General features: G+C 53.5%; 1 protein-coding gene across 1 annotated transcript in view; it reads left to right on the top strand.

Annotated features, from left to right (window-relative positions):
* The window catches only part of UNC13A (unc-13 homolog A), a 59,710-nt gene that overhangs the window by 38,444 nt on the left and 8,030 nt on the right, over nt 1–13,236 (top strand). The window contains exons 26-40 of the mRNA XM_081792038.1: nt 77–210; nt 1,664–1,749; nt 1,950–2,076; nt 2,839–2,935; nt 3,316–3,459; nt 4,236–4,319; nt 4,864–4,941; nt 5,164–5,252; nt 5,684–5,836; nt 7,230–7,353; nt 8,270–8,275; nt 10,007–10,045; nt 11,239–11,268; nt 12,605–12,661; nt 13,031–13,111. Coding sequence (XP_081648164.1) covers nt 77–210; nt 1,664–1,749; nt 1,950–2,076; nt 2,839–2,935; nt 3,316–3,459; nt 4,236–4,319; nt 4,864–4,941; nt 5,164–5,252; nt 5,684–5,836; nt 7,230–7,353; nt 8,270–8,275; nt 10,007–10,045; nt 11,239–11,268; nt 12,605–12,661; nt 13,031–13,111 — 1,329 coding nt within the window. The remainder of the gene's footprint in view (nt 1–76; nt 211–1,663; nt 1,750–1,949; nt 2,077–2,838; nt 2,936–3,315; nt 3,460–4,235; nt 4,320–4,863; nt 4,942–5,163; nt 5,253–5,683; nt 5,837–7,229; nt 7,354–8,269; nt 8,276–10,006; nt 10,046–11,238; nt 11,269–12,604; nt 12,662–13,030; nt 13,112–13,236) is intronic.

Below are 13,236 nucleotides of genomic sequence, written 5' to 3'. Positions count from 1 at the left end.
TACCCCTCAATAATGAACTAACTGAGGCACCCACCCCCTGGACCCCTCTGGCCAATCTCTCCATTGCCCCTTCCAGGCTAAGAAAGGAGAAGTTCCCCCAGAGGAACAGGGACCCAGCATCAAGAACCTTGACTTCTGGTCCAAGCTGATCACTCTCATAGTGTCCATCATTGAGGAAGACAAGAATTCGTACACTCCCTGCCTCAACCAGTGAGTTGTGCATCCGTGCAGTTAATTATCTGCAGGTGTATGTTTATAGTGTGTGTGTGTGTGTGTGTGTGTGTGTACACAACTTTGTGTCTTATGTGTAAAGGTGATCATGTCTAATTACACATAAAATGATGTGTATGTGGAGGCAACTGTAGGTGTGGTTGTGCCTGAATGAAATATGGCATAATTTATAAACAGAAACATAAAACTGTGTGTTTGTACACAATCACTGGTATAATCGGATATGTATTTTGTACATGTTGATTTGTGTGAATAAAAATGTGTACATATGTATATGATAGTGTAGGCTCGTAAATAACAATAAGCAGTGTTGTTCAAGTATTTAATGTGTGTTAAATACTCTACCAAATGTTTAACATTTAAATTGCATTATATCTTGTGTGTGGATGTAATTCTGTGTATAGTTGTGGCCTATGGGTTTAAATGTGTATTGTATATATGCATACAATTGTGGAATGCACTTCAATATACAATACTGTATATTGTGTAATTGTGTGTGAATATGTACACAGTTTTATATGGATTTATGTATCTGTAGAGTTTTCATCTATGTTAGCTGAATGAACTGTTGTGTCTTATTTATCCCTGAGTGCTAGAGGGGCTCTTAACTCTGGTGTGCCAGTATCTCTTGGTTAGTTAGATATTCAGTTAAGATCAGGGATTTGGGATTGATGGACTGAAAGGTGGATGGATGTATGGGAAGATGGATGGAGATATGTATGACTGAATGGATGGATAGCTGATTGGATGGAGAGATGGATGGCTGTATGGAGAGATGGATGGGTGGATGGATGGATGGATGGATGGAGGGAGGGAGGGATGGGAATATACTGAATGGATGAACAGGTTGATGAATGGATAGATTGGTGGAAGGATAAATGGGTAGATAAAGGAACGGATGGATAGCTGGTTGGATGGAGAGATGGATGGCTGTATGGAGAGATGGATGGATGGATGGATGGATGGATGGATGAATGGATGGAGGGATGGGGATATACTGAATGGGTGAATAGGTTGATGAATGGATACATTGGTAGAAGGATGAATGGGTAGATAAAGGAATGGATGGATAGCTGGTTGGATGGAGAGATGGATGGCTGTATGGAGAGATGGATGGATGGATGGATGGATGGATGGATGGATGGATGCATAGAGAAATGGGTGAGTGGATAGACAGATGGGTGAGTGAATGGATGGGTAGAAAGATGGATGACTGGGTGAATGAGTGGATGGAGGGATGGAGAGATGGATGGAGACTCAGGGAGAAGCAGGGCTTCGGTTCAGAGTCACTCAGCAAGTCAGTGGCTTTGAGGGGGCTTGAATCCAGATCCCTCTGCCTGTCCTGCACTACCCTCTGGGTCAGAAAGCCAAAGCAGCCTGTGCCATCTTGCTTCCATCTGCCAAGGTTTCATACTTCCATGACCTTCACCAGGTTTCCCCAGGAGCTGAACGTGGGTAAAATCAGTGCTGAAGTGATGTGGAACCTGTTTGCCCAGGACATGAAGTATGCCATGGAGGGTAAGTACCCCCCCCCCACAATTCCCATGTCTGCCAGCCTGGCTACAGTAGGTAGCTGTGCCTCAGTATCCCCTCCAAGGCTGTGAGTGTCCTGGACCCTCAAGCTTGAGGTTGGACACCTGTGATGGCCAGAGCAGGTGCTGCCAAGACAGAAGGTGGAGACTTACCTGACTGAGCCACGTCCGTTCTCCCCCTACCAGAGCATGACAAGCATCGCCTGTGTAAGAGTGCTGACTACATGAACCTACACTTCAAGGTCAAGTGGCTATATAACGAGTATGTGGCAGAGCTTCCTGCCTTCAAGGACCGCGTGCCTGAGTACCCTGCGTAAGTCCCTTGCCCCAGGCCAGAACTGTAGTGCTGACAGCTAGACGGAGGCCCAGAGATGAGGGCTGACCTACTCAGGGTTCCCTAGGCATCAGGGTCACAGTGGGGTGCAAACCTAGTATTCTCTATTTTCAGCCATTAGACTATGGACTCCTATAGCCCAATTAATATTCATAAGTATCAGGAACTGCATTGAGCAGTCCTATGTGCCTTTTCTCATTTAATCCTTTTGACAATTCTATAAGATGGGAGCGTTATAATTCCCATTTTGTGGATGAGGAAATGGAGAGTTAAATGCCGAAGGACTTGCCCAAGTGACATCCAATAAGTGACGGAGCCAGGATTTGAACTCTGGATGTCTGACTCACGGGCTGTGTTGGAGAGCAGGATGGTGGTCACCATTTACCGAGGACCTACTATACGTTGTGTCATTCACGCTCACAGCAGCACTGTGGGATAGATACTCCTCTGTTGTACAGGTAATGGGATCCCAGAGAGTAAATGCCCTTACCCATGGGTCGTTTATCTGAACCATGGTTCCTGCAAGTATGGGCCTTTCTCTGACAGTGGTCATGAGGTCCATTTCATGGCTGAAGTAACCGAGGCCTGGTGGGGTAGGGAAGCAGGGAGTAGCCCCCCACCGGAGGCCACAGGGTGAGTTCAAGGGAGAGGAGGACCTGCCCAAGTACCATCCAGAACCAGGCAAAGCAGAGGGCCAGGGGACAAGAGGTGGCAAGACCTCACTCCTGCTCTCTGTTCCAGGTGGTTTGAGCCCTTTGTCATCCAGTGGCTGGATGAGAATGAGGAGGTGTCCCGGGATTTCCTGCATGGGGCCCTGGAGCGAGACAAGAAGGATGGGGTGAGGAGACTGACCCATGACCAAGCCCCTAGTCTGCCCACAGTGGTCTTGCTCCCTCTGGGGTCCATTGGGATCCAATATGGAGGCAAAACTTGCCCTTGAGATGAAGCCAGTCTCTGAAAGGTGACTACCGTCTTCATCTTGTTCATGATTTTGAAAGTTTTTTGTTCACTCAACAAATGAAAGAGTTCGTCCAGCTGGAAGCCCCACTCTCTCTATCCATAGTCTCTGTGTCCACCTCTAAGTCACCCTTCCACAGTGTCCATCTCACCCCAGGGCAGTTGGTCTCTGGCTTTCCCCATGAAGAGTGGGAGGGTTGGACTCTAGGGACTGTCTGGCTCTGACCCCTCTCTTCCCTCATGGCCTCCCCACCCCTGCAGTTCCAGCAGACCTCAGAGCACGCTCTGTTCTCCTGCTCCGTGGTGGACGTCTTCTCCCAGCTCAACCAGAGCTTTGAGATCATCAAGAAACTCGAGTGCCCTGACCCCCAGATCGTGGGGCACTATATGAGGCGCTTTGCCAAGGTGCGGGAGTATGGGTGGGGTTGGGAATGGAGTCCAGGGGAGAGATGGGATTGGGATAGGGTCAAGGTTGGGGTTGCACTTGAGATTGGGATTGCAGTCCAGGTCAGGGGCAGGGTTAAGATTAGGACTGAGGTCAAAGTTGGGATTGGTGATATCAGTGGGATTGAAGTTGGGGTTGACATCAGTGTTGGAGTTGTGGTTGAGGACAGTGTTTAGGTTGAGGTTGAGGTTGAGGTCAGGGTTGTGGTTACAGTTGGAGTTGAATTTGGAGCTGGGGTCAGGGTTGAAGATGGGGTTGAAGTTGGGGTTGGGTTTAGGGTTACTATTGGGATTGAGATTCCATTTGGCATTGAGGTTGGAGTGAGTGTTGGGATTTATGTAGAATTTGGGTGGGTCTTGGGGTGAGTTTGGAAGTCAAGACCATCCAACTGGGTTTGAGGGTTCCAGCTAATTGGCTTTAGGCTGGGTTGAAGTTGAGGACTGCAAGTAAGAATTGGGATTCCATTTGGGGTTGAGTCGCACTCATGCTTGGAGCTGGGTTAGTATGATGGTTGGTTGCTCTGTGAAAAAGCTGGCTCTACATAAAATAATCATCTTTACCTGGTGGTGTCTCCTCTTGGTTGTGATGGTCATCCTGGGTGGAGAATTCGCCCATCAAATGGGTCCATCTTGAGTGCTCATAGGGGTTTGGGTTCATCCCTGATCTCACTAGTGGCTCTTGATGGGCCTGCCTAACTCCAGCTCCTGTTCTTCCCCCACATCTGTATCCTCCCCAGACCATCAGTAATGTGCTCCTCCAGTATGCAGACATCATCTCCAAGGACTTCGCCTCTTACTGCTCCAAGGAGAAGGAGAAAGTGGTGACCTTTGGGGGTCCCTGTCCTGTCCCCTCCCATACCCATTCTGTACCCCCAAGGGCTCATCCTTCCCTGGGCTCTGATACTTCTGTCTGTGTATGTCCAACTGTGTGTGTCCGTGTACCTGGCTGTGTGTGTCTGAGGGGATCTGGAGGTGAGGGCACGTGCCTTCAGTGTGTCAGTCTGGTTGTTGTGAATGAAGCCTTCAGGGTGTATGGATGTGAGCTTGCAAAGCTTTGAGACCACGTAGGAGAATATAGGTGTGTGACAAGAACTCTCCCCTTCCTGCTACTCCCAGAAGCCAGCCCCGCCCCAGGGGAGAAGCTATTTGAGCCCTGATTCCCCCTGCCAATCCCCAGAGACTGTCCTCCCCAACATTCCCAGGAATCTGATCCCAAGGCTGTCTTCCATTCTCAGATGACCCTATGGGACCCCAGCTTTCTCTGGACCCAGACCCTGAAACCATCCCAGGGTCCCCGGCAGTGGATGGGGGAGGCTCTGGGGAGGGATCCTGAGTCCTGAATCTCTGCTCTGTTTGCACCGCCAGCCCTGCATCCTCATGAACAACACGCAGCAGCTCCGAGTGCAGCTGGAGAAGATGTTCGAAGCCATGGGAGGAAAAGAGGTAAGGCGAGGCCTGGGCAGGGTCACCATCTCCCCTGTGTCCCTGCAGGCTGTTGATGAATTCCAGCTCAACCACTCCCTCAAACCCAAGCAAGAAGCTTCACTATCTGTGCCCGTTTCCTCCCCAGCCCTTTGGGCTCTCTTTCCCCGGGTTGGATGGGCAAATGCCCCACTTAGGTGGATGCTCTGTAAACCTGATCTAATGTCCCTTCTCCCTCCTCAGCTGGATGCTGAGGCCAGTGACATCTTGAAGGAGCTCCAGGTGAAACTCAACAATGTCTTGGACGAGCTCAGCCGGGTGTTTGCTACCAGGTGGGGGCACCTCTAGGGCTGGGAGCAGACAAGAGGGGGGCAGCCCCCAGACCTCTGAGCCTGGGGCCTCCAGAGACTCAGCAGATGTAGTTAGTGGTGAAGACTTCAGGCTTGGAGTTAGACCTGAGTTCGATCCTGGCTTCCCACTTACTAGCTATATAGCCTTGGGTGAGTCATTCAACCTCTCTGAACCTTACTTTACTTATCTATAAAGTGGGGATGATAATATAAACAACACAAGTAAATGTCTCAGCACAGTGCCCAATTCTGCTATTCCGCACCATCCCCTCCCCTGCTCAGTGATATGCCATGCCTCCGTGATGCTTGGGATAAAACATCAAGGTCCACGGGTCAGCTTTTGAGGCCTCATCTGACCCTTTCTCTGGGAGGCCTGGAGAGCCTGGCCTGAGCTCCACCCCCTGTGCCCCCAGCTTCCAGCCACACATCGAGGAGTGTGTCAAGCAGATGGGTGACATCCTCAGCCAGGTGAAGGGCACGGGCAACGTGCCAGCCAGTGCCTGCAGCAGCGTGGCCCAGGATGCTGACAATGTGCTGCAACCCATCATGGACCTGCTGGACAGCAAGTGAGTCAGGCTGGGTGGACTGAGACGGCCAGGGGGTGGTCAGGGATGGGACCTCAGAAACCCAGGGCTGACCTGGAGGGGACACTAGGGGCATGTTTGCTGGGTGGTGGTTGGATGGTTTGGATGGGTGGGTGGAGGTATGAAGGATGGGAAGACGGGTGGGTAAATGATCGGAAGGACTGGTGAGTAAATATTTGTAAGGGTGAGTGGATGGTGGTTGGATGGGTGGATGGATGGATGGGTGGATGAATGGATCAATCGATTGAAATAAGTGGATGGAAGTGTAGATGAGAGGATGGAAAGAAGGAAGGAAAGGAGATAGGAAGATGGATGGATGGATGGACGAATGGATCAATCGATTGAAATAAGGATAAGTGGATGGAAGTGTAGATGAGAGGGTGGAAAGAAGGAAGGAAAGGAGATAGGAAGGTGGATGGATGGATGGACGAATGGAACAATCGATTGAAATAAGTGGATGGAAGTGTAGATGAGAGGATGGAAAGAAGGAAGGAAAGGAGGTAGGAAGATGGATGGATGGATGGATGGGTGGAAGGATGGTTGGGAGGGAAGGAGCCAGGGAGGAAGGGGGAAGGAAAAATATGGAGGGGTCATTAAAGGAAGTTGGGGGAGGGATAGTTGGATGGGTGGGTCAGTTGCTGGGTGGATCATGGTGGATTACCCTGTCTCCTTCAATCCCCATACATCCAATCACGGATTCTTTGTTGTTTTCCTTCCTTTTTTTTTTGCCAAAAACCTTTTAAGTTTTATTTATTTATTTTGAGAGAGACAGGGACAGTGTGAGCAGGGGAGGGGTAGAGAGACAAGGAGAGAGAGAATTCCAAGCGGGCTCCACGCTGTCGGCACAGTGCCCGATGTGGAGCTCGAACTCACAAAACCATGAGATCGTGACCTGAGCCGAAATGGAGAGTCGGACGCTTAACTGACTGAGCTACCGAGGCGCCCCTGTTGTTTTCCCTCTTCCCATCGTTCCCCTTCCCTGTCTCCTGAGCATGGCCCCAGCCCCCTCACAGTCCCTAGTCTCCAGCCTTCCTATTAGTTTGCCCCCCACTCTGTTCTTTCCAACAGGAAAGTCTGGCTGTGTCTCTCTTGAACACTCCATGGCTCCCCACTGCCCTCATCCGAAGGCCCAGGCCTTCCTCCCAGGTGTTGAGTCCCCTTCCAGTCTGGCCCCTGCTGGCCTGTCCACCTGCCATTCACTCTTCACATGTATCATACACCATAGTTCCATCAGGCTGACCATCCAGGGGTCCCTGTAGAGGCTCTGTGCCCTCTGGTGGGTCCATGGAGTCCTTTCCCACATTTGTTGAGGGAAAGGGGCTCTGTGGGTTAAGGGCCAGCTGGGCTGTCTCTCAGATCTGCCCCTCACTTCCAGCCTGACTCTCTTTGCCAAAATCTGCGAGAAGACGGTGCTGAAGCGGGTGCTGAAGGAGTTATGGAAGCTGGTCATGAACACCATGGAGAAGACCATCGTCTTGCCACCCCTCACCGACCAGACGGTGAGGCCCACAGGGGATCCCTGGGCCACCTCCCCTGTGGGAGCCCAGAGAACTTGATGCCAAAGGCATTGGGGCTCAGAGGTCAGTGGGGCCATTCAAAGATCAGAGAGGTCATACACGGGTCAAAAGTCATCAAAGAGTCAAAGAGGTCATTCCTGGGTCAGATATATAAAAAGAGGTCAAGTAGAGTTAAGAGATGTCTAAGGGGACATAGAAGCCGCCCGTGGGTCAGGAGGGCTTACGAAGGTCAGAGGTCAGCCAGAAAATAAAGAGGTCAGTTTGGGGCTCATGGCCATCCATGGATCACACAGGGCATATGGGTCAGTGTGTTCATCGGAGGGCTCTTGGGGGGGTCAATCAAGAGACAAGGAGGGGAGACACCATGGACTTCAAAGATCAGAGACAGAGGGCTCCCAGAGGTCAATCAGAGGTCACAGAGAGCATCCAAGGTCAGAGAAGTCAAGCAGAGGTCAGCATTCATCCAGAGACCAGGGCGATGCCTCTGGAACCCTTCTGGGAACAGCCCAGAGATCGTGATCCCCAGGGATCAGGCTTCCAGGAGGGAGTGGGGGACCCGAGACCTCTGCAGTGGGGCGTGGTTGGGAGTGGGTTCCTCCCGGGAAGTGTGGGGGCCTGAGGACAGCAATGGCACACGGGTTCATGGCACAGCACAGAGTGAGAGGGCATTCCTGGGTGGACAGGAGGGGGGCTTGGGGAGGATGGGCAGGGCCACCAGGAGGCAACCCTGGTGGGGGAGGCTTCGGACCTCCGACCACCTGCCTGCCTCCTCTGGGCTGGGCAGGGGCACGGGGTCCGCCCCTCGGTGCCGTCTCCGCCCCCTCCCTGACCTTCCTGGGAGACTCATGGTGACTTATTCCCCCCTCCCCCACCGCCCCGCCCCCATCGCGGCTGACAGATGATCGTAAGTAGAGGCCCTTCTGTCCGTCTGTCTGTCCGTCCGCTCTGTGTCTGGACTCGGCCCACCGCGTGGCTGCACCCACCCCACCCAGCGCCCCCTCCTCACCCACCGGCCCCCCACCCACTGTCCCACCTCCCGCCTAGATGTGCCTGTGTCTGTCTGGGGCGGGGCATGGGGAGGGGGCGGGGCCTGGAGGGAGGGAGGCCACGCCCGCCCACCCCGCCCCGTTATAAGCAGAGAGGACCTACCTTCCGCCTCCCAAACCCCAAACCCCGAGCCCAGGATCTTCCCATCTGACCTCGTCCTTTAGTTGGAAATCACCCTTCCTCCCATATTCTCAGACTCCAGCAGGGTATCAGTCTCTCCCCGAAGCTAGAAGGAGGTTAAAAGTCGACGGAGTCGCTCTGACCTCCCCTTTGGGCTCTGAACTGCTAGCAGCCTCCCAAAATACAGGCCCTCGCCATCTGGGTCCCCACTCGGCTGTTCAGTGCAGACCCTCCTGCCACCTCTGCCTTCCCAGTCCCACCCCACGACCACATGAATCCCGGGCACACGCCCAGGCACCCAGGTGGGAGGTAGCATCCGTGACTCTGTGTCAGGCCATCTTGGCGTCAAATCCCAGCCCAGCCACTCTCTCTGTGACCTTGGGAAGTCACTTCACCTCTCAACCTCCACTTCCTTGTCTGGAAAAAGGGGTTAACTGTAGTAACTCTGTTGAGGGTTGTGATGAGAACCAAATGGGATGATGCATTAAAGTGCTCATCTCCGTGACTAGCTTAGGCTGTGTGGTCACTAAAATTAGAGCTAATATTATTGTTGGCGGAGGCAATATGTAGACACATAGGAGGGCAGAGATCTCCCTTTGTGGGCAAGACAGGTCGTCGTAAGATGTCACCTGTCCAAAGTTCGCACATACTCGTACTCGTCTCACTTCTTGGTGGCTGCAGTCTGGATCTTTGGCTGTAACCACTTGGTGGCAGCAAGGAGCTAAGGGGAGTCACTCCGTCCCCGCTAAAGAGAGGGGTGGGGGGCATGAACAGGGGAGAGGGGCAGAGGGAGAGAGAGAGACAGAATCCCACGCAGGCTCCACATTCAGCACAGAGCCCGGTGTGGGGCTTGATCCTATGACCCCGGGATCATGACCTGAGCCGAAACCAAGAGTCAGACACTCAATCGACTAAGCCACCCAGGGGGCCAGGGATTCACATTTATTGATGATTCCTTGTATGCCAGACCTCATAGCTGATGTTACAGGCCACCTTCGTGACAACCCTTTGAGTGAGGTGGATATTATTGTTCCTATTTTGCAGATGAGGGAAGCTGAGGCTCAGAGAGGAGAAGTCACTTGCTCAAGGCCACGTAGTAAATGTAGGCCAGAGTCAGGTTTCAAATTCAGGTCTGTCTGAATTTGGAGCCCATTTGTTCTCCTGTTGACCCAAGAAACAAGATCCTCATATATACAGTAAACGTAAATGGGTTATATTTTGGCAGTGACTTCTTTCTCTCTGGCTCTGTATTGCTGTTTTTCCTCTTTCTCTTCCCTGTCTCTCTGACTCTCTTACAGCCTTTAAGAGTTGATCATTGAGGCACACACACATGCAACCCAGCCATCAGCCCCTTGTGCGGTATAAGATGCCCCTTACCTCCTGTCCCCATGAGTACGTATGTGATCACCCTGGGTTCCCACCCCACATGGCTTGCCAGGTTGATCACCCTGTGACATTGTCTCTGCAGGGCACCCTCTTGAGAAAACATGGCAAGGGATTAGAAAAGGTAATGAGGGCCTCATCTGTGCTGAGGTCCTGAGCTCTGGGGTCCGAGTGTGTGTGTGTGCGTGTGTGTGTTCATTGGCATGGGCAGGAAGGTCAGCTGGGGATCACAGGTAAAAGGCAGGTGTCTTAACCAACTCCCACACAACCAGAAGTCAGAGACGAGTTGATTCTTCAGGGACATGGCTTGGAGTCTGGGTGCACCTGTGGGCAAATGTGTACACAAACGTATGCAAACAGCTCCCTCCCTCTCATAACAAGACCCAGAGAGCTTATCTCAGCGCTGGGTTCCGCTGAAATTCTGTGGCTTCAAGAAGGGCCCCAGATGCTGGACCGCGGCCCTCGACCGAGACATGCCTTGTTCATGTAGATTTTGTTGTTGTTCTAACGGGTGTTTGCTGTAAGGAGACGGGAGCTGTGGCAGCACACGAACAGTTGCCCTTGCTGTGCAATTCACGCAGGAACTGTCATCCCTGTGAGCGCACACGAGGGGTCTCTGCTACATGAACATGGGTTGTAGGGCTTCCCTACTCACTCATGTAGCCCTTTTGGGGGGCACCATTTACATGCAAGTGCATCCGTGTAGGGGTGAGAGTGTGTGGGTTGATGTGTGTGACTGTGCACACGTGTGCAAGCGTTTGGGAGTGCACGTGTGTATTTTAGTGTGTGAGCTCTGTGTGTGTGTGTGTGTGTGTGTGTGTGTGTGTGTGTGTGTGTGTTGTATGCTGATCCAGGTGTGTGTGTATGAGGGGGCATAAACTCTCTGCACCTGCGTGGATGTGCTTGGGTGCGTTTCTCTACACTGAGGGAACTTGTGGTACCTAGAAGTACGTTTCTTTGAGAGCCAGGGTTCCCAGGGAAGAGTCCTGGGAGTTGGGGGAGGAGAGAAACCCAAGCCCTTTCTCTTCTCTCCTCCTCCCCAAGGCGCCTCATCCCTGGGCAGGCTGTCCCCAGGTGACGGGCTGGTTCTAGCCTCCTGGCTAGTCCGGGCGTCTAGCCCCCCAGCTCCCAGTGGGAGACGAGGGAAGGTGCCTAGCTGAGGAGGGGGCCCAGCGTTAGACCCAGGAGCTGGGGTGGGGGGGGAGGGCAGCTTGTGGGCCGGGGAGTGGAACTGTGCTTTCAGGGGGCAGGGAAACCCCAGTGAACACCCTCCCATCAGCCGCCCAAACTCTGACCTCCGCCTGATTCTCTCCACAGGGCAGGGTGAAATTGCCAAGCCACTCAGATGTAAGACCAGCCCGTCACTGTCTGTCTGGCTCCCACCCCCTCACCCCCTCCCCACCCCGTGCCTCCTTCCACCTCTGTGGTCTGTGCCGTCTCGGGGGGCGCACTGTGAACCCATCCGTGGTCTCTTCTTCCTTTGTCTGTCTGGTTTGCTCGCGAGGGGCAGCGGGCGGGGGGGAGGCAGGAGGGGAGGAGAGGGTGGCAGGGGGAACCAAGGACCAGACGGCTGGGCTCCTGAGTCACTGTACCTCATGACAGCCTCCGGTCATCACAGACAAGGAATGAAAACAGCTCCCATCGGCCAGCTGGTCGACCCTCCACACGATTCCAAAGATCCCAGCTATGAATGGCCCTCCTCCCTGCCTCGCCCTGCTCAGGACCCCGGACCATCCCAGGGCCCAGTAAACGCAGGACTCATTACCTCATTGACACTTCGGCCTCCCCCATCCCCCAAGCTAGCGTAGGTGCCCCTGTTAACCAGGGAAGGAAACTGAGGCCCAGAAAGGGCCGGGGACATGCCGCAGGTCACCCAGCACAGCGATCGGAGGTGGCAGGACCATTGCCCCCAGCACTGCACATGACCCTGAGACCAAATGATAATAACAGCGAACAAAGACAGATTGAGCCCCATCTAAGCCGTGAAGTGGATACGATGTCCCCCAACTAGATGGGAAGGCTCAGAGAGGTTAAGTGACTTGCCCAGGACCACACAGCAGAGCTGGGATTTGAACCCAGGCCCACCCGGCTCATCGGGGCCATAACCAGGATGCCATCTTGCTGGCGTCTGTTTTGGGTGGGGTGGGGGATGGGTACTGAGGTGTGTGTGGGTGGGGAGGATTCTTCCCTTTACAAGGTCAGACTAACAGCCACCCAGATTATTGGGGAAATTCGCCCACACAGGGAATGGGCCCAGGGAGGGGGCGGGGAAGCCTGGGGGCGGGGGTCACTAGAGCCCATCCCCTAGTTTTCTCAAAACCCCCTGACTTCGGGCTGGCAAGCCCATCCCATACCGACAAACACCATCTACGGCTCCCTACACCCACGGCCCCTCGCTGCCCATTCTGTCGTCTCTGTCCCACAAACCTGGGGTCCTGAGGGAGGCGAGAGGGTGGGTAGTACGCCCACACTGGGATTTGCAAGGACAAAGTCACCACCTCCTCCTCAGCGCTTTCCGAGGGGGAAGCTCCAGGCCTCTGTCCCTGGGACACAACCATTGCCCTGCCCAGAGCCTCTGGACAAAAACTAAGATCGTGTCCCGGGCTGGGGTGTCAGTAAGACTGTGGGGATTGGTCTGGAGGACCCCCACGCTCACCTTGGCTGTGACTGTTGTTACCTGCAGGGAACCCAGATGATCTTCAATGCAGCCAAAGAACTGGGTCAGCTGTCTAAGCTCAAGGTGAGGCCAGGGGTGGGGGCAGGAGATTGGGGTGGGGAAGCTTCCTGGGGGGAGAGGTCCCAGCATGGTGACATGCTCAAGGGACAGAAACCCTGCTCAGACTGACGGAAGCATAATTGATTTGCTCCACTGTGTTGCAAAGATGTGCAAAGTTCGGCTTCAGATACAGCTTGATCAAGGGTACACGTCGTTTATTCAACAAATATTGAGCCCCTGTTGTGTGCCACTCACATGCTAGGCACCAGGGACATCGTGATGAAAAGACAGACCCACTCTCCAACTCCTCAGAGTTTTACAGGGATGAGGCCCATAGACAGGCAGATCCCTAAGGTGGGTCTGCCCACCCGGGCCCTCTCTCCATCCATCCAGGACCACATGGTACGAGAAGAAGCCAAGAGCTTGACCCCGAAGCAGTGTGCAGTAGTTGAGCTGGCCCTGGACACCATCAAGGTGAGAGTTCCCACCCCTGTGTCATCCCAGGGGGAGCAGGCAGAGCGTGTGACTTAGGCTTGAACCCACCTCAATGTATCCAATTTACAAACACCCCCTGATGACTCTTCTGTCAGCTCCAGGCT

This window comes from Panthera onca, chromosome A2, assembly GCF_046562875.1.
Source record: "Panthera onca isolate mPanOnc1 chromosome A2, mPanOnc1 haplotype 2, whole genome shotgun sequence".
NCBI lineage: Eukaryota > Metazoa > Chordata > Mammalia > Carnivora > Felidae > Panthera > Panthera onca.
Note: the sequence above shows the minus strand (reverse complement) of the source record. Positions and strands in the feature narration are given on the sequence as shown.